The 26731-nt window shown below is 34.2% G+C and overlaps 1 protein-coding gene across 21 annotated transcripts in view; it reads left to right on the top strand.

Moving 5' to 3' along the window:
- Positions 1 to 26200, top strand: part of Tm1 (tropomyosin 1) — a 37537-nt gene extending 11337 nt beyond the window's left edge. For 6 of the 21 annotated variants that reach the window (XM_072005682.1, XM_072005683.1, XM_072005684.1 and 3 more), the window contains 7 exons: positions 4214 to 4347; positions 8446 to 8563; positions 13478 to 13548; positions 15143 to 15218; positions 16113 to 16175; positions 17341 to 17410; positions 24600 to 25191. In XM_072005682.1, the coding sequence (XP_071861783.1) occupies positions 4214 to 4347; positions 8446 to 8563; positions 13478 to 13548; positions 15143 to 15218; positions 16113 to 16175; positions 17341 to 17410; positions 24600 to 24685 (618 nt within the window). In that variant the 3' untranslated portion in view covers positions 24686 to 25191. Of the gene's footprint in view, positions 1 to 4213; positions 4348 to 6760; positions 6879 to 8445; positions 8564 to 13477; positions 13549 to 14512; positions 14584 to 15142; positions 15219 to 16112; positions 16176 to 16466; positions 16530 to 17340; positions 17411 to 18559; positions 21640 to 24599; positions 25192 to 26004 lie in introns of those variants that run through there. The other 15 variants (XM_072005687.1, XM_072005674.1, XM_072005692.1 and 12 more) reach the window with 8 other exon arrangements.
- The last annotated feature ends 531 nt before the right edge of the window (positions 26201 to 26731 follow it).

Below are 26731 nucleotides of genomic sequence, written 5' to 3'. Positions count from 1 at the left end.
GTACCTCCGGTGACGTTGCTCGCTTTCTGCCGCTGACGTATCGTCGTCCTAAAAGGCCAACGAATAGGAGCTCGGTGAAGCTTCACTAACAAGCTTTTGTCATTGAGCAATGAAGTGCACTGCCGTGTATGCACTTCTTTTTTCTTCTTCTTTTTCTCGTCTAATAGAACTAAATAACTAACAACGTGTGTCCCACATGTTACGAGCATTTATCCAACGTATATACTTCTAAGTTCGGTTCATTGATTTACCGGGCAGCAACGGATTTAGCTTGTACCGTGAAAGTGATATTACGTACGAGCCGTACGCCAGCACGTGGCGTCTCTTTTATTGAGTTTATATAATCATGCCTCGATTGTCCTCATCCTGGGGGCAGACTTATTAATAAACAAATAAACATCGTCATATCGCTTCGTTCGTGTTACGTTCTGTTTTTATTAGTTTAGCATATTGGTAATTGATCGATCGATACATTTTGACTTGCTTCGCGGAGGAACGTTTTCAGGATGGATAGTAGTCGTTCTACGTTTCTGAAATAATTCGAAGCGTTAGGAAACGTTGAAAGCTTTTCGAGAGAAAAGAGGATTTCGTGAAGTAATCGGATACCGTTGCTTTCGATGAAATTCTCTTGTAGCGTTCCTATCGTATATAGGTTGGTATGTCGTAGTGTTGGTATATCAGGTTTTTAAACTAGAAAAGTATGTATTTAATACCAGAATTCTCATCACGTACCTAACATGTCTATTTAAATACATAAATTACATATTATACGTAATAAAAATTATGTTTTTATTTCAGAAGCACTTCTTAATAATTTAACAAAAAAATATCATCAAAATATTATAGGATTAAGTAATCTTACATATACGCTATAATCCATATTCTATGATATAAACAAATATTCTACCATATCGTTACTATATCATTTTCCTAGTCCCTTTTATAATAATAAACCAAAATATAAGTTGTTTAATTTTCCTGAAATTTTGTGTAATACATTGTTGATACAATTAAACTACAGGACTGATGCGTGCAACATATAAACACAGTACTACAATCGCGTGGAATTAACAGAACGTAGTAGAGGCAACGGAGGGTGATCGTTGCCGGAAGTTTGGCACACTTACCGTCATTACCGCGGATATGATCGGCAAGACCTGTTCGGTTGCGCCAGTGTGCGTGGGCGTGTCGGTTTCCTCCGACACAGATCGTCCGCGCACGACCTGATAGACGTGATCGACGATCGATACTGAGAATACATGGGACCGGAAATGGCACTTGCGTTACTTTAAATATTATACACTGTGACGAATTATCCGGTCGACAATTTAACCCGCTACATCGTCTGGATGCGAATTATGACATTGGACGCGTTATGAGCATGCATAGGCGTAGCCTCTGGTTTCTTTGAGTGAATCATTTTAAGTAGAAAGAACGGTCAATGAAATTCTTGGTAATAGAGTTTGATAATTCTCAAGCTGTTATTGAGACGTTCTGAAAATTCAATGGGAGTGCTGCAAGACATATTAAATATGAATTGACTGAATAATGTAACAATTTGGAATAAACAGGAAGTAGAATAGAATTTTATTTCTTAGAAAAAAAAGGAAATTAAACGAAACTTTAATTAAAGTCGTGCTGACTCCATTCGTCTAATCAAACGTGCACTTCTTTTATTTGAGTACCTACATCGTTATCATTTGAATGATACGTTCCTCGCATTACATGAATTCTAGTTGTATGAGCCAATAAATTAAATTATCACCAGAAGCAAAACAAATCCATTACGAATGTATGCATATTAAAACACTACCCTAAATCATATTAAAACAATTAATCATGCGATATAAATTTATAATATTTATAACGATTGAACACAAAACAATGTCTCGAAATTTTCTACAAACATTAATCAAGAAAGTAGTTTACCGTACATTACACAAACCAGAGTATAGATATTGATCTATTTTGTAAGATAAGATAACCAAAATTAGTAGAATTGCACATTCATCGATATCGATATCTTTGGACGATCTGGTGAACGCGTCATCGGTCAAGGGGAATTACAGGTTTGTTGAATCGGTCCGGATGCGAAATGTTGGATGATCGAAGAACAGTACTTGCATGAAAGCGCGCGTAATGCCCGGTTCACGCACGATAAACTGGGATTTATCCGCTTGGCGCACAATCGTCGCAGGTGCAGCCACAAACGGGGACAAGGGCCTGGAATTGCGTAGACTGTAGACGAATACGCGCGTAATCGAGCGTTAAGCAATTTACATTTGTAAGGGCGCGATCGGTTCGTTTCATTTGACGTAACACAACGACGAAGCCAACTTTTCAATTCCATGCCTTAATTAAAGAACGCTTTAATTAGTATCATATTGTAATAGGGTGTTTTGTGACCTAGTTTCACTCATTTTATTCCCATCTTGAGACGAAACAACATCAATTTACCTTTCTAACGCTAACAGGAAGCGCAATTTTATATTGAACTATTTATTTATTGGAAAAGTGTGGAATAATCTAAAAATGGCGTTTATTCGATAAGAAATAGATACGAGAAACAAGGATTGATAAGGAACCCGTTGAACAATTTTTGCAAAATCAACACGTTGTAAACAGACTATCTGTAAGCTCTATTTAGTACTATCTTACGAACAAGTACAAAGTTCTTCAAATTGAACGAAAGTTTTAAGTTAAACAACATGGGCAAACAATAACTTCCATTTAATACAATCTTATGAAAGAATACAAAGTTCTTTAGCGATTGAATGAAAGTTTCAAGTTAAATAACATGGCAAGATACATCGAGCGAGAACGTTAATTACGTAGAAACCGTAGCAAAGCGTCTGAGCCTAACATCTTTACGGAAAGTAATTATAAAATGCGGATTTTCTATCGGATCACGTCATAGAATCGAATAGAAACTTTTATGAATTTAATTAACCGATATTATTTGGAATCGAGTTTCATACTATTTAATCCACCAAGCGTTAAGTCTCGCGCTTTTAATAGGATGTGATAAGTATTTTTTTTCTTATCATAAGATTAGTTTCCTTTTGCGAGGCAAGTATATATTCCATTTGCAAGGAATTTGAAGCTATTCGCATGGAAATGCAAGTGGATACTGTGAAAATGGTTGACCCATTCAATTAAATCGGTTGTTACGACGAGCACGAGCACCGAAGGAAGTTAGGGTCATTGATATGCGAACACAGCGAAGACCTTGGCGATCCCGCGATGAATATTCTTGCAAATTCTAATCACGTGTTGTACGATTGTGGACAATAGCTCTTTAATCTTGTTTTCCTTTTTATATTTTTTATTTTCTTTCATCTTTTTTCTGAAATTCTTATAAGGATAAGGAAGTCGAGGACATCTGTATCAAGCTAAAAATAAACGGTGCAATCGTCGTTTGTCGAACGACGATAGCTTATCTGGTGTTTGGTCTTAACTTACTTCGTTCATGTGGTAATGAATTTATTGCAACCTTGTAACTTGTTGGCTGAAAAATTGTGGAGCGATAGCTATTGTTGTTATGGCGTTGCAAAACTCTTATGGTCATTCGTTAAATCAGGACCTCGTGTTACAGGGATTTATATTTACTACTGCAAATTGTCCGTTTTTATATTGCCAGTATGTCACTTAAAACTTAAGACTAATCAGAAACGCGAGTATCCTTTGTCACTACATTAGGCGCAGTAGAACAAGACAAGCAAAAATATATAATTTAAAAAACACTAAATATCACAATTGCTTGAAATGAACGACCTAGCGTGGATATGAATCGACAGAGACAAATATAAAAAGATGGGTAAATAGGTCAGGAGAAAGCTAAATAGATTACGCAGAAAATAAGAACGCCATTTATCATGAAACTAAGTCCGTTTCTTGACAAAAACAACGAAATCAATACAATACTAAGTATACAATACACTAGTAAAATTACTATTTGAAGACTCCATTTGTCTATGTATATGTAGTAATATATATATGTATATTTTAAATATAGTAATCTTCAATCTAAAAATATAATGATAATAATAGGTCTATTACCGCTTGCCTTATACCTTCTGGTGTCAACTAGAATTTACATTTTTACATAATACTTACATACTACAACTTAATACGTAATCTAAAGTTACTTAAACTACTTAAGTCGTAAGTTAAATTTTAATTTTCGGTATTTATATTTTCTTTTGTGTTACAGGCTGAATCCGAAGTAGCCGCTCTGAATCGTCGTATCCAATTGTTGGAGGAGGACCTCGAGAGATCGGAGGAACGCCTCGCAACGGCCACTGCTAAATTGGCAGAGGCGTCGCAAGCTGCGGATGAGAGCGAACGGTAAAGGAACTGCACATTTTTATCTTCATGTTTTTCTGTAATGAACCGAGTACCGGACGACCACGTAAATCTTATAAATATCCGTCGACGAACAGATATTTATAATGGAGCCGTTCAGTATAGTGGCATTCATGTTTTACTCAATGGGTAGATAACAAACCCCTTCCCGTTTGATTGATCGATTCAATGAAAGTTCGATTCATACACTTTCTTCGCCTCCTCACAAGGTTCATGTTAATAAAGTTGTCAGAGATTGTAGTCTTTTATTATTAGAAATTGTATATATATTAAAAAGGAAAATCGTATGATCGAGGTGTTGAGTTATTAAAGATGATATTTCTGATAGGCTTGTTGTCTGCCCTATGGGATGATGGGAGATTGAGTTACAGATAATAATTCGAAGTAACTTATGCTCTTATTGAAGACATGGCGAGGATATTGTAAAGAAAATTAATTCTACTTACCATAGTAGGAGTTATTGAATTATGTGGGTATTTTAATTACAAATTCTTTGAAATAATAAAAATCGGTAAAATGGTACTTGTACGTTGCTCGTAATAATTAGAAGATTATATCTGTGATAAATGAATTTTATCAGAGTATAATACAATTTCAAAATTCTTGTCATTGAATATATCAAATCACAAGAGAACAATTAAACAGACGAATGCTAATTCTTAGTAGATCTTTCGCCTTTACAATAGCTTCAAACATCTATATTAACCCTTTGATTGCGGGCCATCCATTGATGGAACTTAAGCATAGCGAGATACAAATGATATTTTATATTAATATAAATACAGAAAAAATTAAAAAAAACATCTATATGAACCCTTTGATTGCGGGCCATCCATTGATGGAACATAAGCACAGCGAGATACAAATGATATTTTATATTAATATAAATACAGAAAAAATTAAAAAAACATCTATATGAACCCTTTGATTGCGGGCCATCCATTGATGGAACATAAGCACAGCGAGATACAAATGTTCTTTTATATTAATATAAATACAGACAAAATTGAAATATTTAGTTTATTAAAAGAAATAATAATAACACATGGTAAGCATTATGGTCGAGCTTTTATAGCAACCCATAACAGTCAAAGGGTTAACTTTTCCAAAACACAAGATGGTCGTTCGATGCTCCAAAAAGAATCAGAACTAACGCCGTACGTTCAATGAAATCGAGTCGGAAGAGCGAGTATCCTCAGACAAACTTAAATATTTTCCCATTTATAAATAATCGCACAATGTTGCATTGTGATGTTTCGCGGTTAATACTACACCCAATATAGATCTAGTTATATTTATACGACAATCGAACCTAAGCACAGACGCAATTACACAGAGCAAATTCAAGGCTGCTGGTGAACTAGTAATTACTATGATTTTATGGAGCGTGCATTTTCATTATACGTTTATTATACGTAAAGTGCCTGCTTAATTATCGATAGATCCATTCCAGAAAGTGATGCAATTATTACGCGAGCATTAAATTCCATCATCGTTTGATCAGCTAATGACGAAAAAAGGAAAGAATGTTTTTCTGGCAAATGAACCCAACCAGTCGATTGATTAAATCTAATCGATCACTCGCCCTTCCTCTTGAATTTCGATCGATATCCCGGCATTATTTATCGCTAGGACTAACTTTTCGACGTTGAAAGAACTTCCAGATTATTATTTTGTCAGAATTTTCCGCTCTCGATCGATTAAAATACCGATTCTTGTTTGCGTCGATAAGAATTATCAATTTATCAGAACCGTGACTTTGAGGATCTAGAACGAGTTACCTTCGTTCTGTATAGATTAATTTAGATTCAAAAACGGGTAGGAAATTTGCGGATAAACGATATGATTGACGATTATAACGCTATTGACGATACTGGATGACGTGTTTGAGGTTTGTTATCGCGGAAAAAGAAATTGATAACTAGCTGACACATAATTCGCGATATTTTATCGTTGTTTCATATGTATTCGATTAAGCTTTTTATGCTACTACATTATCTAAAAGAATGTTGCAGATTAGAAAGTCTCTTGTAAAGAGAAGCTCAAGAAAGTTATTAAAGATTCTTCTTTATTATAAATTTTACCGTTTTTATAAATTAAATTTCTCAAAACATGAAATTCATGATGAATGTTTCATGAGTTAGACCGTCCATAATTATCGCTTTAATTTGTATAATATGATCATATAAAATAATCATTAGTGAAACATCGATATTTTTATCCAGAATTTAAAAAAGCGAATGTTAATTTATGCGCGATTTTATACGCTATAGTTAATGAAAAATCGAAGAATATTTTATGCATAACCGCGAGAATCCTGTTTTCGTGTGTCGATGATCTTTCTTTCAACGGCGATCAAACCGGTGCTAAAAATCGAATGATAATCGATCACTAGGATACGCAAGGCACTCGAAAACCGTACCAATATGGAAGATGACCGAGTATCCCTGTTGGAGCAACAGCTAGCACAGGCTAAACTGATCGCCGAGGAGGCGGATAAAAAATACGAGGAGGTGGGTCACGAACCAGCGAACGAAAAAACAATTTTTTCGCGGCAATCTTACGGAAGCCAATTTGTATTCATCTTGACGAACCACGATCCACTTTACCATTTTATAAACAAATTTCTTTTCGACGTATTTTATATCGATAAATTTCTTGTTAAACTTAAAGACATTAATGCAATTTATTTGATAAAGAATATCATTGTTTTCGTCATTATATTTTCAATTTATATTTTAACCCATTCGCATCATGGTTCTAATTAAGAGGACTGGTCCCTATGACCGCGCGCAGTCGGTCGTAGGTGCAGTAAATGACACCCGAATTCTTCATGGAGTTTATCGAAAATTTACTGTTCAAAACGATTACTAGACAATGTTACTTCGCAAACATCGCATCTTACATTCTTTATAACAGAGGGAAAAAGTAAAAATTAATTATTAAAAAAAAATTTTAGATTAAAATGGAAATAAAAAAAGTAGTCGCAGCGCGCGTAATAATCCGCGCTTGGTGATAGAAGACAGTCGTCCAATTGCGGAATAATCCGTGCTTGGATGCAAATGGATTAAATTGCACTTTAGTATTGTGTTACAGTATAACACATTTCAAAACATTGATCATTTGATTCCGAAAAATTGAATAATATAATTTTGATAATTTATAACTCCCAGTCTTATTGAATTTCTAAAAATTGAATAATATAATTTTGACAATTTATAACTCCCAGTCTTATCGAATTCCTAAAAATTGAATAATATAATTTTGACAATTTATAACTCCCAGTCTTATTGAATTTCTAAAAATTGAATAATATAATTTTGACAATTTATAACTCCCAGTCTTATTGAATTTCTAAAAATTGAATAATATAATTTTGACAATTTATAACTCCCAGTCTTATTGAATTTCTAAAAATTGAATAATATAATTTTGACAATTTATAACTCCCAGTCTTATCGAATTCCTAAAAATTGAATAATATAATTTTGATAATTTATAACTCTCAGTCTTATCGAATTCCTAAAAATTGAATAATATAATTTTGACAATTTATAACTCCCAAAGTCTTATTGATATCAACTACATTTCGTAAATTGAAAAAACTCGATACTATTTTATTAGTAGGAACCTGTCACAATTAATTGACTTGAAATATCCTTTTAAATTTCTACTCTTATACACATTAGTCAAGTCACTTGTTTTCAATTTATTAGAATCTAAGGAATCTGTCTAATGTGAACGAGCCTTAAACGCCGAAACATTTCTTATTTACATTATGAATTAAGTAGATTATGGAAATATTATATCATCCACTAAAAAAAGAAGAGAAAAAGGTAGCGTAGAATTATATAGCGCGAGAAGATTCAGGTTTGTCAAGATAAAGTACCAATTAGCTCCCGCAGGTATATCTTTCCAAGAATTTCAGCAGATAGTTGGAGAGCAGTGCTGTAGCTGATCATCGTGGAACCTTCGTTACAACGAACGAGGCAACGACCGATAATTTAAAAACTTCTCCTTCCAGCAATCTTTTCTTTCTTAATGTATGTTAATCGCCGTTCTTTGTGATAATTATTAAAGAGCCCGCAAGATTCTCGAGAATCGCAGCTTGGCCGATGAAGAGCGTATGGACGCCCTCGAAAATCAGCTGAAGGAGGCCAGGTTCCTCGCTGAAGAAGCTGACAAGAAATACGATGAGGTTCGCGAGCCCACGACTGACAAGCGTGATGGCTGCAGTGACAATGATCATGATAAAAATAATGATGATAATGATAATGATGATGATGATGATGATGATGGTTCCTAGTTTATAGTCGAGATAATAGTGCCTAACCCCATAACTCTCTGTTTTCTCTCTGTGTGCTCGAAATTACCGTGGCTCGGTATAATACGAAAAAAAGAAACGAAAATCTACTCATTTCGATCGATCGAAAGTAAACGCGTTAATATTATACTCGAGAATATTTCGATTGAATAATTCAAAGAATTTCGATTACTTCTTCAACCGATCGTCCGAATCGTTCGTGAAAGTTATTTCGAATAAAATCTCGTTTCTGGTAAAAATTCAAAAATATTTCTAACGAAACAGTGATTAAATGAGAAAAGGAAAAAGAAAAAGAAAGAATGGAAGGAACGAAAGGTATTGATCGTCTGTGATTTCGTCGAGTGAGATAACGACTGATCGATCAACTGGTAAGAAGTGCAGTGTTTCAGTAAAATAATTCTTATTTTGGGAATATTAAAAAAGAAAAGGAAAAAAAAAATGATGGATAAGTGATACACGTATATGAATAATATCAGTGTCACGTGTTTTGAGCGCGACTTAAATGTTCAAAACCGCTGTATATCTGTGATTTCCAAGTGTTTGTTGGAGCAAACAAAAGGGGGGGGGGGAGAGAACAAGTAAACAATGTTTCAAGTGCCAATTTCGTAGGAAAAAGAAAGAAAAATAAAAGTCTACTTTGCATATAAAAATTATCGCGCAAAATCGTTTTTCATATACGTTCGGTGAATATCGTAAGTTCGCGTGTTCGGTTTGTCTAATCGGAAACTGGTTTCGTTAAAATATGGTTAACGCGTTCTGTGTTGTGATAAAAACGAGACTATGTGCCTCTCGGTCAGCTGCGCGATTAAAATGGTGCTGCTTTTGTCGAAAGACTCCCTCTTTTTGCTTTTCTGGAATTCGGAACGTAGCTCAGAAATATTGCAAACATCCATCTGTTATGGTAGGTTGTGTAACATGACGACGTCGAAGTTACAAAGATTACAAAATATATTTATTTTAATATTATAATATTACACGGTTCAAGAAACAGAAAAATTCATTTTATTCAATTCTTCTTTCTTAGCAGATGTAATTTCTATGCAGAAATTAGAAATTCAAAATAACGGGGCATCAGAATTAATTCCTTAATGGTCGTTGCACATCTATAGCTTTTCATATGCAATTTCTTTCATAAATTCGATTATTTTCATATTACTCAACCGTGTTTTAAACTTTGAATAAAATTCCGGCTCGATATATTCAAACGACTGTCTTGCAAAATAAAAAATTACGAGAAATTAATTAGTGAAACTTTCCTGGCACGGTAGAAAACGTGAAATATTACGAAAACGCTGTTCGATGAGCACAAACGAATCTTTGCTGCATCGAACGCATATCAACACACCCGGCAAACGATGAAAAAAAGAAAGTTCCATTACATCGTCAGATTCATCGAATATCTTGATTTATTGCTTGTTATTGCTCAAATGCAGAGTGTCTTGCGCAAGTATTGAGTCTCACAGAAAATTACATTATTGATGACTCCTCTAGTGTTTGACAAAAATTGATTTAATCCTAAAACGCATCGTTGTAACTTCAACGCGTCTGTATCCTCTCCCAATAACAAAATCGAACTCATCATTTATCTTTTTAGAGCGTCTTTTTAATTGTATTAACAAACATCGAAGCTAGACAAATTCTACAATGTTTCTTAATGTTTGCAGTGATACCGAATCAAATTTCCGAGATTCCATTAGAATCTCGATTTGCTTGTCTGTCTAACGATCTAACCGCATAATAGTTATTGCAGAAAATCAACGGAAGCGAGCCATAACCGAGTGTGATATTTCTTTCTGTGTTTTAACCCGATGCAATAATCGCTTATCACTGAACCTTTTGTATCTTGGAGTTGCGAACGTTACATAAACCTCCCGTCAAATGACAAATTTTGGTCAGTTACGTCATCCAGATAACGTAGGTTTCATTGGTTCTTAAAAAAAAAAAAAACATTCCGAAATTTTGCGAATTGTAATTCTTGCTCCGATATTTAGTTATTAGATAGCTATATCCAATTCCACTTAATGATTATTTCATGTCACGAACGTATCATCTTGGATCAACTTTGTTTTTAACAAATTTTCATTATCGTTTGATATATAAAAACAATGTGGGAAAAATATAAAGTTTGCATTTATATTTTTCTAAATATTGAAAATGGTAAAAAATGCATATTCTATCTCAAAACTAAGTATTGACATATGGAAGATATTTTGAATATGAAATATAAGAAAAATATTTTGATGTATCAATTACAATATATCAAATTTTGAAATTAATCTTTTATAAAATATGGGAAATGAAGCTTCTTACGTTTTTCATATGCTACAATATTTGCTTTCTTCTAAATTTCTATATTTTATATCGAGTACAAAATTGTTGGCCAAAATGAAACATTTACAGAAGATAATATATTTCTTTTTTATTTATTTTTATATTTCTGTATCGAGTAGAGAATTATTGATCGAAATGAAAGATCCACGGACGATGATTGTCACGTGGATAGGCAGTTGTACGAGGGGTTGCGTCACGTTCGCATAAAAGATGTTGGTTGCATGTATAGAACGAAAGGTCTACGTAGACAAACGAAAGGGACATTCCAGAGAGCTCGCTGTGAACAGCTTTATTCCGCGGTTTGTGCTGGGGGACGTGAATTCTCTTTCGTTTTCCACGACGATCTCGTTGTTACTGCGTAGTATACGAGTATTTCTATCCATTCGTGCCAATCTCTAGGAACGAAGTGGAGAAAACGTCTTCTCTTGCTTCGTTTCTTATCTCCTCTTTACGAGATGCGTTCTACACAATTGAAAGAGCTCTTCGTTAAAGATTATTTGAACGCGTACACTTATTCGACTCATGTCGGTCCGAGCCACGAATACAGTATATCTGGAGTTTTGTTTAAAATTCCAACCTCTTCGTGGCTAGTTGTCGCCAAGTTAAACGCCTTTAAATTATTCGTTCCTCGTCTAGCGAACGAAACAGTTCGAACAGAAAAGCACGTTTCACGGTTAGTGTTTCACTGGTTCAATATTTGCGATTCCATCACGAGTGGGATTTTGCGCGGAGGAACGCGGAATACTATTAACCCCTTAACCAAGCGCGACGAGTTAGCTCGAATAAGTGGGCGAATATTTGTGAACGAATAATGAGATGATTAAGTGGTTCCGTCTTCTGGCTCTTTCCGACCCGTTCCACTTGGTCAAGAATACGCGATCTGCATCTTGTTTTGCAAAGAAGCGTCTGGGAAATTGGTATATTTATATTTCAATAGGTATCGAACTGTTGGAAATGTTGAAAGAAAGGATATCTTGGTGGTGATGGGACGACAAAGGAAATGTTTTAATTAGAATTACTTTTTCTCCATTGAATGGAAAGTGAAGGTGGAGGTGTTGGAGAGATTTGGAAGTTTGGTAGCTTTTTTTAAATGGAAGTAAAAGAAATTTCATTTTATAGTATCTTGTAGCTTGGAAGATACAAATATGTCTATGTATTAATATTCTTTTACTTTTATTTTACTTGCTTGTCTTATCTTTACATCATTATACTACTATCAAGCAATTTAGTGACTACCAGATTTTAGATTAAGAAACTGTAATCAGTTGATATTGTTCTCCTTGAAAGAAAATAAGGTTCTATTAGAATGCTCTTGAAAAAATTAGTATTGCTTTCTATTCCAAAAGGAACATAGTTACACGTATAATTTATTTCTATTACACAAAAGGAGGATACCTTGGTGGTGATGGGACGACAAAGGAAATGTTTTAGTTAGAATTACTTTTTCTCCATTGAATGGAAAGTGAAGGTGGAGGTGTTGGAGAGATTTGGAAGTTTGGTAGCTTTTTTTAAATGGAGGTAAAGGAAATTTCATTTTATAGTATCTTGTAGCTTGGAAGATACAAATACGTCCATGTATTAATATTCTTTTACTTTTATTTTACTTGCTTGTCTTATCTTTACATCATTATACTGCTACCAAGCAATTTAGTGACTACCAGATTTTAGATTAAGAAACTGTAATCAGTTGATATTGTTCTCCTTGAAAGAAAATAAGGTTCTATTAGAATGCTCTTGGAAAAATTAGTATTGCTTTCTATTCCAAAAGGAACATAGTTACACGTATAATTTATTTCTATTACACCATTTTTACTATAATTATCTACCAAGCTGTTCAAGTATTATAACACACCATTACTAATTCTTTAAAGATAGTAATTGCAATAGAACGATTCAAATAGACATTTTTACAAAAAATATTCTCTACAAGGATTCCGCAATATCGCATAGAAAATCTCATATAAAATGCACGCCAAGAAGCTACCATCACTTCGTCTCCACATCTAACAACTTCAAACAAAATCTTCGTACTCCAATAAATCTCTGAAAGCAGTCAACTAACACTAATCACCAACTCGTTACAACCAAACGCTATTCCACGTTTCCGACGAGCCATTTACTTTAGAAATTCGCCACGTTCAAGGTAGAGTTAGAAAAACGAATAGTGGGGAGACTAGACTGAGTGGAGTCGATGGAAGCAACCAGACGCAAAAGGAGCGAGCTCTTTCAGTTCGTAGAGCGACATCGAGTCGGTCAGAATCACGATGATCTCGATGATGGGGCGATAATGGCGGCAAGATCGAGGCGCGAGAGCGTCGATCTTGGCCCAGATGCCTGGTCGAGACACGAGACAGGGACCGGCGAAACGGAAAGAGAAAAAGAGCGAGCTAAGGAACTGCTGGAGAGAGACAAAAACGGAACATAAAGAGAAACCGTGTGTATGTGTCGTTTATACAGGTCGCCCGTAAATTGGCCATGGTTGAGGCCGATCTAGAACGTGCTGAGGAACGTGCCGAGGCCGGAGAGTCGTAAGCATCCGTTTCTCAAAAAATCAAAACACTCACACCCACCATATTTTTCTTTTCTTGCCATTAACAATGCCTCTTTACAAATTTCAAGCGTGCGCCATAAACCGCCATTTTTCCCCCCTGTTTTTCGCTACACTTTCTCATGTGTGCATGTCCACGAGGATGTACACCTGCCACATATGTATACATACACACAGAGGCACGATTAAAGACGTTCGATGACACGTGATCACGTGTGCAACTGTCTTAACACAGATGTTTCCTAGTGTGTTCGTTTGATTGGTTTTCTTTTCGAGTTTTCTCCCAATGAAAATTCATATAGCTGTTGGTTTGGAACCAAACAGGTTCCGTGCAGTTGCGATCGATCACAATTTGTGTCGTGGATCGATCCTGTATGTCGATTCAATCGTGTTACTTTTAAAAGAGAAATCTGAGTCTGTAGACTCACTTTTATGCGAGGAGAGAGAACTTGTGTAAGAAAAATTGCAATTGCAAACAAATATTTACAATGTGTAGTGTAATAGCGGTTGTGACTGAGATTCCTCTTCAAATTTTTGTATCCAAGAAAATCGGAATCAAAAAGTACTTAACACGATGAAGCAACTTGTATGTTTTTTTTTTCTAGATTTTATATTTTATAAAATACTTTGTTTTAATACTATAATTTATGAATACATTATATATATTTTATGAAATTCATTTTGATTCCATTTTTTTGGATAAAAATATATTTTTATAACAGCGTTTCACTAAGATTCGAGTCACGATCGAGCAGCAGACTGTTGGAGCAATGGGAAAGAAGGAGAAGCAGACTGGAAGCTGACTGTCCGCATGCATTTGCGATATAACTTTTGTTTTCTGTATTTTACTGGAATTTTTTTTCTTTTTGTTTCTGTTCATACTTTTTTTTTAAGTCCTTATCATCCTTGCTTTTTCGCATGACAAGTGTGGCTGTTGATCACAGGTTGCCAGAAAACTAGTCATGATGGAGCAGGATCTTGAGCGCGCCGAAGAAAAGGCAGAACTTTCGGAAGGGTAGGTGGTTCAGTTTGTGCATGTGTCACTGTTCTCTACCTTCTTTTTAATTTTTCAATGTTCATGAACAATTTCCTTCCGCTTGTCTAACAAGGACGAACGCTGGTCGATGACGAATCAATATAAAATTATAGTCTGTGATATTAATGAAAAAAATTATTTCTATAAAATATTGTTGCATATAAGAAGGTTCCATATAAAATTTGAAACACCCTGTATAATATTTTTGTTAAATACTAAATCTTTAAAATCTTAAGTGTCTTAAATTCCTTTCATGAAAAAATTGTAAAAATATCACATTTTGAATAAAAAATTTTATCTCCTTTAAAATGGTCACATCCAGAATAAGAAGATTATTTTTCAAATTAGAAATTAAAAAATTACTTGCTTAAAAAAAATATTTTAAATTCTGTGTTGAAAACAATTCAATCATTCTCAAAATTAAAACACAAAGAGCAGCGACCAGTGCTCTTTCACATATTTAAAGAAACACACTCACAGGTAGGAATTCGTATTTACGACCTGGATTTGTTGTAAATGATTTTTTTTCATTTTACAGGAAGATCGTCGAGCTTGAAGAAGAGCTGCGCGTAGTTGGCAACAACCTGAAATCCCTCGAGGTTTCCGAAGAGAAGGTAAGTACTACTGACAAAATATATATATATATATATCTATATATATAATCTCGAATATACATACATATACAATCTGTTTCACTTTCTCTTTCTTTCAAATTCACTGCACGTTCGCGCCGCGACCAATTTGTATCAATTCGTCCACGTCTTATAAACGTTTCTCATATACAAATGAAACATTTTCTATATTTTTGCATATCTTGTAAATTTATATAAATTTGTATACTTTTAAAGTATACAAAATTAAAATTAAAAATAATATTATAATTAAAGTATAGAAAATAAAATTACTATTTTTTCTGTGAACACATAAATATCCGACAGTCTAATTATAAATATTGATAGATTTATTTATATAGTAGCCTTCTTCTCTTTTTCATTTTCGAAACAATTTCACCTCTGGAAATAATAGAAGAAGTAATTTTCATGTCATAAAATATCACTATAGCGATATCAGAGGAGAACAAGGAGTTCAGTTTATTAATAATCCAATCATAATTTGATTTGCCTCATAACGACGCGTCCATTTAACACTCGGCCTCTCGGTTTCCTTCGCGCGCATCAAAACCCTGGCTTCTCGAGGGACTTACACACTGCGAAAGTTATCACGGGACAAAAGAATCGCTGTAAGAAAAACGGTGACACCGTGTAAGAGAAATATCGCAAGATTTTCCACGGTAACGTGAAACGAATACACAGGTTCGCAGGGGTTTTAATGCACCGCGTTCGTTCACAAAACGTGTATGATAAACGCGATAGAGAATAACGCGAAAGATAAAAGAATCGAACAGGCGGCATAGAATTAAAAAAGGAATAAAGAGAAGACGCGTCGGTGGATCGAGAAAAGTAAATTTCCATATTAAGATGCATAATGTTCACGTTACTGTACCATAGGCCAACCAGCGTGAAGAGGAGTACAAGAACCAAATTAAGACTCTTACCTCTCGCCTGAAGGAGGTACAAATCATTTTAGAGAGTATTTTGCATCTGATTCTTGTTTTTTTTTAGCAGAGTGTGATTTGTCGTCGCGAGTTTTCCGCCGTTTCTACTAAAACATTAACTCGTTCACCCTTTTCTCTCCTCATTTACGCTACTTTCTTTCTATAACCTTAGCCGTCATTTTTCATCTTTCTTCTTCTCGTTTTGTTTTACTTCACATATTTCTTTTTTTTTTTTCTTTTTTAGTTTTGTAAAGCTAACTTGAGATCGTTTTTTTTTCTCTTTTTGTTTGCGCTTGTCTAAAAATAGGCGACGCAAAGAGAGGAGACTTTCGTGGGCCAGGTGAAGATTCTGGATAGTCAATTAAAAGAGGTAAGTGAGAATCGAAACGAAAGTGAAATCCTTCGTTGCAGGATTTGAAATATTATCAATTTTTGTAAAAAAGATTCTTAGACATTCTTATATCTATTATTTTGGTTTCGTTGTACAAACACTAGAATTAGCCGAATTAGCAGAATTTTATTTAGGTTTGTACATACTGTATCCTGTTGCTTCTTTCCATTAGATGCTCGTTCTTTTGTACACATTCCCCTTTTATTTTGCACACCTTTCATTAATCCAGTTCAGGTACTGATATTTCACATATTACGCATAAGTACAAACGAAAAGAACAACTATAAAAGATGTATATCGATTGCTCAATCGCTGATAAGCAACGAATGAGGTACGAATGTTTGGGTGTTGAGTCATCAGTAAAAAAAAAAATAGAGTTTTTTTAATTAACAAAAAATAATGTGTGCATTTAACTAACAGTTTTTCGTTATATTGTTTTCATTGGAAGTAAAAATAAAGCATGGAGTGCAATTGTACTAATAAAAAAAAATGATAGTAGAGAAATCCGTCGATTTTAAAAGGATATTTTATTTTAATAATATTTCATATATATATATATATAATGATATTAGTAAATATAGATATTTAATAATTATTATTCCACTCGATATTGCATTTTATTTTGATGAATTTAAATGGCATATAATATACGTATGCGTAATACTCTGTAAATTATTAGCATTGACGCATGCATAGAATTTAGTTTCCTATGTAAAAATTTTAAAATCGACGACAAATCACATGAACGTGACAAAGTACAAATACTGATCTATTCTTCTCGTTCGTGTAGGCTGAAGCTCGTGCCGAGTTCGCAGAAAGATCCGTGCAGAAATTGCAGAAGGAGGTCGACAGGCTCGAAGGTGCGTATCTCATCCAACCATTTTTCATTTCCGTTTCTCTCGTGTCATCGTACGAAATTTTCGTTTTCGAGACATTTTACTTTCTCGAACGGTCATTACGAACCTTCTTTCCAACTCTACTACGAATAGCAACCATTTTGTTGTTTCTTTGGTACTTTAGTCTAATTTAGCATTAGAAATTATGTTCTTAGTTAGAGTAAGAAAGAGAGAGAGAACTACGAATCGAACGTTAAAAACAAGTCGAAGGGAGCAGAATATGAACAGTAAGATTGCATTCAGTTACAGTTGCGATAACCTGTTAGGGATCTATTAACGAACCATAACATCGCTTCTTTCCAAATTCACCATGCTCCTCGAGTTTGTTTGAGTGCATCCAATGATTAATAGAACCGCAGACGACAGTCAGTTGGAGTACTAGATTTATGGAAAAATCCAGCTTTTTATTTTCAACGATTTAAAATCTGATCACAAAATTACTCCACGTTTTGATGATTCTTACAAATTGTCAAAATAATTATATCTCGATTTTTACTATTGCATAACGAATAACTTATGTAATATTATGTAATGATCCGTTAAAAATATATACACCGTTGGTCATAAAGATTAGGACGCTCATTTACATTTATTGGTCACTTTATTTAATCTTTCACGATGCAAGATACGATATGATGCGAATGAAATAACAGATTTATGATGAAACAAATAGCTGAAGAATAATAAAATCACTAAAAGCCATTCAGTGAAAAGAATTCAGTTTCTTTTTATGTATCTCTGCGTGTTCTAATATCTGTAGCTGATGGTGTATTTTTACTTTTTACTACTTTGTTCATCATTCGGTTCTTCTTCCATCTACGAAACCATCATGCCTGTCGTTTGCTGTAAAACCTATTTCACGTATTTGCCGATTTTAATGCTAACTGCGACGACGACTTAAAACCCAAAAAAAAGCGGTGACATAATCGTCATATGTTGCGTCGTCTCGTGTGACGTGTGTACATAGTTGCTCGATGATCACGACGTGTTTCATTCCTCTAACCACTGCAACCCCCCGAGAGGGCATATCCGCGATCAATGAGAAAGTTGTGCGCGCTCGTCTGTGCCTTCTATGTGCGTGTGCAACCTCCCTCTAACCGGTGATCTTTACAGACGACCTTGCCGCCGAGAGAGAGAAAAACAAATTGCTCCAGGAAGAGATGGAGGCCACCCTGCATGACATCCAGAACATGTAGATCGTGTCTCGCGGCTGACAGAAACATGAGAGAAAAAAAAAAAGTCGAGAAAAGATTTATATAAATAACAAAAAACGTTGAGAATACAAAAGCATACGCAGATACTAGGGTACGATTCCTTCGGGATTAAAGGAACAAAACAGAGATAAAACGAATAAAAAGTAAATACTGTAAACAGAATTCGAAAGGGGTGAGGGTCGGAGAACGAACGAACGAACGAACATCGAAAGTTTTTTGAGTTTGACGATATTTATCGAAATATCGTTGAGAAACAAAAAATACACGCTGTGCGACACGAGTGCTTTCGTAAACGTTTCGCAAAACGTTGAAAAACTTTTTTTTCTTTTCTTCCTTCCTTTTCTCTTTTTCGTCGAAAAGAGAGGATATACTTTACACTTTATATACTTCTGCTGCGCACGCTCTTCACTCGAACTATCGTTTCTTCGTCTTTTTCATTTAGGAAAGGATAGAACGATGGTTCAAGTAAAATGTATAATGTATAAAAACAGAAATGTAGGGTGTGCGGTTTGTCAAAGGGACTGGGAGATAAAAACTCCCTTTGTCCTCTGTGTTTCTTTTCTTCTTTTTCTTTGAAATTTTTTCGTTTCTTGCCAAAACATATCTTTCACCGCTATCTTTTTTTTCTTTTCTTCTCTGGTAATAATGCTTGCTTTTAATTCGACTGTCGATCAGTATGATTAACTTCAATACTATTGAATTTAATTCCTTACGAGGCGAGTACTGTAAAAGAGAATCGCGAGTGAAGATATAGGAAACAGAGTAAAAAGGGCAACCGATCAAAGCGTGTACGTCAAGGAAGAATTTTCTATCGAGTTTGTCAAGTATTTTCCACCTGTTACGTCCTACCACGTATCGTGGTATCCGAGGTTCACATCCGACCCAATTTGATTTACAACCAAACGTTCGTAAGACATCGCGAAATTTATACCATTCTATTTTTTGAATCGATCTATTTTGCTGAAAATTCTATTCTTCTGTATTTTGATTATTATCTTTGTGTACAACAAATAGTTATATAACTTTTATATAAGCAGTATATTAAATTGAATAATTAATGGCTCAGACTGCTCAATTTGTTAATTAATGCACGTTTCAATGACAATCATAAAAAGTTCCAATAAACATATTGGAACGACTTTGAAAAAAATGTTTGACAAATTCGACCACATAAGTAAATTTTTCCTCGACGTAGGACTATTGTATGAATTGGCAGCAAAAGGACGAACATGACCATTGTTCGTTGCTTTTTGTCGTTAACGTTTTATAATTCCCTGGGGCTCAGCATGAAAAAGGAACGTCCTTGGCCTTCTTCCACTGCTCGTTCGTTCACTGATGATAAATCTTAAATGCTTCTAAGAGACGCTCACTGCCAGCTAAGTGATACCTTCGAGGAACAAATCCAACATTAAGCTCGTATTTGCGCGTGGTCCAGCCAAAATGACACTAGTATTAATCTCACTGGTTAAAGCTTAGAATTTAGCAAGGTATACGTCAGGAATAAGAGATATATAGAAAGAAACCGCAATATATGTTAAAAGTTTTTGTATATTTGTAGTTTAAATCGTATATTAATATACATGTATGATGATACAGGGCACTTGAGAATATATGGTCCAGTTCAAAGAGAAGGAGATTATTTATACATAATTATGCATGAAGCGTGGAACGAAAGTCTGCTGAAAATTTTTAAGAGACTTTTATTCTATGTTTTTTATTTAACTGTTAGTGATTCTGTGTTGAATTGAATTTTACATAATGTTAAAAAGTAAATGAGAAATATGTTAAATTAAATAATTTGAAAATATTTAGGTTTTAATTTATATTGTTATTTGTATCATTATTCAATGTTGAAGTTTTAATTTTACATTTAATAGGCAGATTTGTATTTTTATTTAATAGAAATATGTCAACATAGATACATATAAAAATACATTCCAATTTTCTACATTTTTTAAAAGCATATTAACTATAAACTATTTGATATTAAATATCAAAAGCTATTTGAACCGCAGAGTGAATTTTTCAAACAGAATCTCCTTCTCTAATTTTCTACTACGTGTTCCCCAAGTATTCGATGCTTAATCACATAAAGATTATTCGACGAAATGCGATCTTGGAAACTTCCTCGCGGAAAAGGGTGATCTTGCAATCGCAATTAACGCAGCAATCATTAGAAATAAAAGAACGAGCAAAATACGTTCGCAAAAATCGTGTGTTCTTCTAGTTCACGCTGAGCCACTCGACGTTTACCGATCGTGCCTGGATTAATCCTTTATTGTAATCATTCTCTGGCCAATAGAAAACGAAAAAAAGAGAAGGAAAAAAAGAGGAAAAGAAAGAACGAGAGAATTTCTATTTCATGGCGCGTAACTTCATCCTATGCGATTGTTCATTGCCGCAGTTAATTGATATCGTTAATTAATATCTACATCCGTATTAAGACCACCTAATTCCAAGGTGTGTCATAGTTAATTCCACGTGAAACATTCCCCCCTCTTTATCATCGTGAAGAAGAAACTGCCTGACCATCTTTTACGTATCTAATCCCCTGGGTGATTCTCGTTCATTGTAGCTTGTCGGATGTCGTGTCGAGATGAATTTAGAAAGTTTTCTCAACTTTGTAAAAGTATTAAGTATTAGGTAATCCCGTAAGTAATGCAGTTTCTTGAAAGTTGGGTTTATGCTTAAGGATATGAATTGCCGCTTGTCACGCTAAAAATGTGATAAATGAAGAATAGAAAATTAAATGAAAATATGGCTAGCAATTGAAAACGTTCCAGCAATAAGGAACTCTACTTTCTAATACAGTTATGTAAATCAATAAAAATCCGCTCAAAATTAAATCACCTCTTCGAACGTGCTATAAATTCGTAGTAAACTAATAAACTTTTTCATTGTCGAATATACAAAGTCCTTCTATTGTAAAAAATAAGAGGAATATATCAGTGATTAATTATTATGAACAAATAATAATTATTGCTTTTCACTTGAAACAATGATGCCGCATTTACTTACGGAATGACCATTTCGAAGAATAGTTGGTGCAATAATGTTTTAGATTTTTTTGTATAAATCGATTAATACGTCGGTATGCTAACTAAATCTTTGTAGATACAATACAATGTACATTTGGGTTTTTCAAAATCTCGGGAAGACATCCGAAGAAATTAATGCGCGTCCAGCGATCGAAAACGTCACGAGTTATTCTATAGAGAGAGAACGATAGTGAAAAAGAGAGAGAGTGCGTGTGAGAAAGAGTAAGAGATCATGCTCTTACTCTCTAATTATGAAAAACGAAGAAAGCACAATATTTACGATTCCATGCGTCCTACCGTTAACGATAATGACATTTCTTTGTTATTCCCGTTTTTTTTTTTCTTTTTTCGAGAAAATGCCAATAGAGCGAAAGAGCATGAGAGAGAGAGAAAAAGGTGGAATGAATGAGAAAGTGAGAATGAGTGCGACAGAGAAAATGCATAAAAAAGGAAACGCAAATACTTGAGTTCACACTTGAGAGTTTTAGTTTATTAATTTACTTAATATTAATAAAAAAAAAAAAACGAATGGAACGATAATAACACTAATATCATTGTAATGATTATTATATATATTGCTATTATTATAAAACTGTTTGTAATATATATTTTAATTTTGAAAAAACAGCGTGTCGTTTGTTTTTGTGCGTCTCTGTATGAGTGTTGACTTTCTTTTTTTTTTTTTTAATTTGATTTTCAACAAAGCGTTAATTCCCGATTTCTTAACAAAAATAAAAAAATCTACTGACCATCAACTGTGTGTACAACGCGATATAACACACGACGCTGCCCGTTGTGTTAGCTGTGCGTAGTTGTTGCATGCCACAATACACAAAGGAGAACCAAAATGTGTCCATGGTACGTATCCAAAAAAAATCGTGGTGAGTAAACTCGCTTGTTATTTTATTTGCTAGTCTTCGAATTTTTCAACTACAATCCCGTTGTCCAGCATGGCCCATCCCTATCCTATGATAATCGTCAAACTTTCGACTGTTTTTTCGGAAGACATCTCCGATCATAGTAAGTGTATTCGTAGTTTCTACAGATATATGTGTACATAGTATAAAGATCTTTCTCGAGTCGAAGTTGTGATGATTCAGAGAAACATAATATGTAGTGATGTAACCGCTGCTTTTCTCTGGACCGTCCAAGTTCTCTTAAATAGAGAACGCGGCCTTGAGGAAAGATTTTTATGACGCCATATTTGTTTCCTTCGAATCGATGCCATTTTAATTAGGCTCTCGTATTTCTAGAAATATATAGAATATAGAATACTAGACTTTTTTTTAATAACTTTTAACAACTTTGTACTCCCTTGGAAAAAAGATGTAGAATTATAGAAAATAGCCTCTCTCGTTGTCACTTAAGGAACATTTATAGTATAGATCCTGCGTTTCCAACCTATGAGTCGCGATCCCGAAAGATTGTAAAGTGTTTCCTAGGAAATTGCTAGTCGATTTCAATTGAAAATTTTTGGCACTTATTTACTTTCAGTGTAACAACAGTCTTTTTATATTAAATAAAAATTGTAAAGTAAAAATAAAATAAAAATTGACTTTAACTTTGCAATTTTTATTATTATAATATATCATTTAAAAAGAAAATAAAAATTGACTTTACCTTCAAAAAAATTTTTTTTACCGTTTATTTATCAATGTAATCTTCTTTATATGTAGAGAGAGAGAGAGAAGTTGTAAATTATTTGTTTATTATAAAGAGGATCGCGATTCGATAAAGATTAGGAAACACTGATACAACTAAGAATCATCTTTCTTTATTCCTCAAATTTAAATCATGTATTCATATTTCATACACGTCGCGTTACATCAGCATCATAAACCATAATTCAAACTCCATGGTCTACAAGCAGCTGTCAGAGATACACGAGTCTCATCCATCTTTACTAAAACATCCAAGGAAGAACAGATTGAATCTGCTCCAAAGCCCACTTCCTGTCCAACCAACGCTTCATAGCTCTCTAACGATTCTCAACAGCTTAGCGCTACCTTCTTAGAGCTTAGATCTGCTCGGACACTTACGACACTGTCGAGTAGATATCGAAGAGTTTGCAAATTTTCTTCGAAATAACATTGCGAATGCTTGCAGATGAAATGGTGGCTGAGAAGGAGAAATACAAGGAAATCGGAGACGGCTTGGATCAGGCATTCATGGAACTCTACGGCGTCTAACGTGCCACTAACCAACCTCTTTAACGCTTCGACCAAACAAATAAAAAAAAAATATATATATATATTCATATATATACCACCAAAATTTCAAACTTTCTCACAATCTCGCTTGCTCTTAACACGTACTCCGTAAGTTACTTCTCGAGCTTAACCTGCTTAACTAACGACTTCGAGGCTCTAATTTGCCACAAGACAGCATTTTTCCATGAAAGTGAAATATCGATATCCCTTACTGAACCGAGACAATGGAGATTTAAGGACGCATTTTACCGTCATGAATATCATTTTTTCACCTTAACTCTTTGTCTTTTTTTCCACAATTATTGTATCTTTTATCGAAGAAGATTTATCTACTTATAGAAGAAGAGTTTTGTCAGATTATTTTTGGACAGTACAATTGAAATAAAAAAAAATATTTGACAAAGAAGGAAATGGTGTAAACTTATCATGATAGATACATATAAGCAAAGAGTTAAAAATCAAACATCGTTTTGTCACCGAAATGCATTTTTTACTACCATCAGATCATTTTCATATCAATATTTTCATACATTAAGTATGCGTAAAGGCGATGGAGCAATATATTCGCTTTTTACTTTTTAGGATAATACAAATTATCTTCTATATGTGTATATATATATAAGTGTAACGGTAAATGTTTTATTAGTTGCTTGATCTGATAAATTTTTAACAAAGGCATTGTTTATTTCAGACGAGCTTGTACACGAGAAAGAAAAGTACAAATACATCTGCGACGATCTGGACCTCACCTTCACCGAGTTGATCGAAAAGAATTAATTGATAATCGGCGATCGTGTGTATCCGGCGACTGTCGAAATGATTGGCGGCTCTTCGTGCATCCGACAAACGCGATGTACTATCGAGATCATTTTGTAAAACCGACCAATCCGCTTACGTTATCGTTATTATTACTATTACACTTGTATCTCAAATTCGTTGCATCTGAAACAAATACGTTCCGCGTTCCTCCGCGTCCAATTCCTCCTTTTCGTTTTCTTTTTTTTTTTTTTTTTTATTTTATTCGGTCAACACCTTGGTTTTTCAATTATTTATCGCTTACGATCTTTCCCCTTCTTTTCCTTTTTTCTTCTTTATTCATTTTGTAAATCATACTCTAGATTACGATTAATCGAATCACTCGTTTATGATAATTCCGATTTTACGACAAAACGTATTCGGTAAGTACTCATATTCGGCGATACAGAAGTTTCTTAATGACTGTGAAGCGCATTCGTCGATCATTGTAACTAAGCAAACAGGCAAATAAAAATTTAGCCCTGAAACTACCGTCTTATTTTATTTGTTAATTATTTTATCGTAGATCATGTTCTAAGAAAGAATGTTTTCTTTCAATACTTACTGTGAGATTTCAATAAAAATATTCAAATCACCAGCATCTGTATTTCTTCTCAAACCCTTACATAAAATCCTACCCCTTTTAAACCATCACTTATTAACAATACTAATATACTAACAAATAATAATAATGGTCTGAAGCCATGAAAAAATATTGTAGATTTAATTACTCTTGTAATTTTAAGTTATAAGTTATAATAATTGTAAGTTATCTCGGATAAAGATGTAAGAAACCCACAATTCCTAAGCAAAATGGTGAATCTATGGTTAAGATAGTCCCTTTACTAAATTAATAACATCCTCTCTCTCTCTCTCTCTTTCTCTCTAACAAGATGATGATTGTTAAACTGCAGATTTTTATGTATAGCTAATTACATTTGCTTTGTTTAGGCATTTTACACATATTAATATACTTTAATATTATAATTCTTTCAATGCACCTTGAACATTGAATATTGGCAGAGCAATTTGTTCTATCCTCTAAATATTATGATGAAAAGTTTACTTTGGAACTTTTGTATATTTTTGCATCTGTCGATACTGGTGTAACAAATGAAATGAAGAAAAGAATGCTCTGCATTATGAGAAGAAATTATATTAAAATCGCAAAATAAGTAAATGCAATAAATTAAGTTAAATACATAAAAATCCGCAGCGTAGTGACGGTAAATGGTACCCAAAAACTAACACAGGATCTAACATTCGACTAGTGCCACGTAACCCTCCCTTTTGCATTGCAGACGTGGTGGTAAACGAGCGCTGTAAGTACAAAGCGATCGCCGACGAAATGGATCAGACGTTCGCCGACCTGGCCGGATATTAGCAGGCGGGCTAATTCTCTGATGAAATGTGTATACTTCATGTGTACACATACACGCGCGCATATACACTTCTCTGAATACATGTATCGTTTTAAAATGAGAAAGGGAAACAAAATATGAAAAAGGTCACGCTACGTTTAAAGAAACACTGCCAGCACGCGGATCCTTCGATGCACGACGCCCAGAGAAACCTTGATTGTTGATCAGGACGAAGAGGACGCAACGCCAGGCGTTTTCTCCAGACCCTACACAGCCCAAGACGCTCGATGGATTATGGAAACAGTCGGTTAGATTGTGTTTATTGGTTTTTCCTATGGTTATTCTATTTTTTAGATTTTGGCTGAGAAAAAGCAGGTCTGAAAGAAAAGATTAAAACAATTTTAACGAAGAATGTTGGAAATACAAGTTGAAGATAGTTATTCGTCAATTTGACTTTCTAACAGCTATTTTATTTCGCAAAGTTTGGTTAAGGAAGTAGGAAGATAAAAGGAACAGAGAATGATCAAAGTTTAGGGTGATTTTGGATGGATTATGGGGAAATAAGTTGAGGATACTCGTTCGTCTAGTGATTTTTCGATAGTTACCTTATTTTGCAGCATTTGTTTGCAGCGGTGAAAAAGAAAACGAATAGATGGCGAGAATTTGA

This window comes from Bombus fervidus, chromosome 6 (assembly GCF_041682495.2).
Source record: "Bombus fervidus isolate BK054 chromosome 6, iyBomFerv1, whole genome shotgun sequence".
NCBI classification, from domain to species: domain Eukaryota; kingdom Metazoa; phylum Arthropoda; class Insecta; order Hymenoptera; family Apidae; genus Bombus; species Bombus fervidus.
The sequence above is the reverse complement of the archived record's forward strand: the minus strand, read 5'-3'. Positions and strand labels throughout refer to the sequence as shown.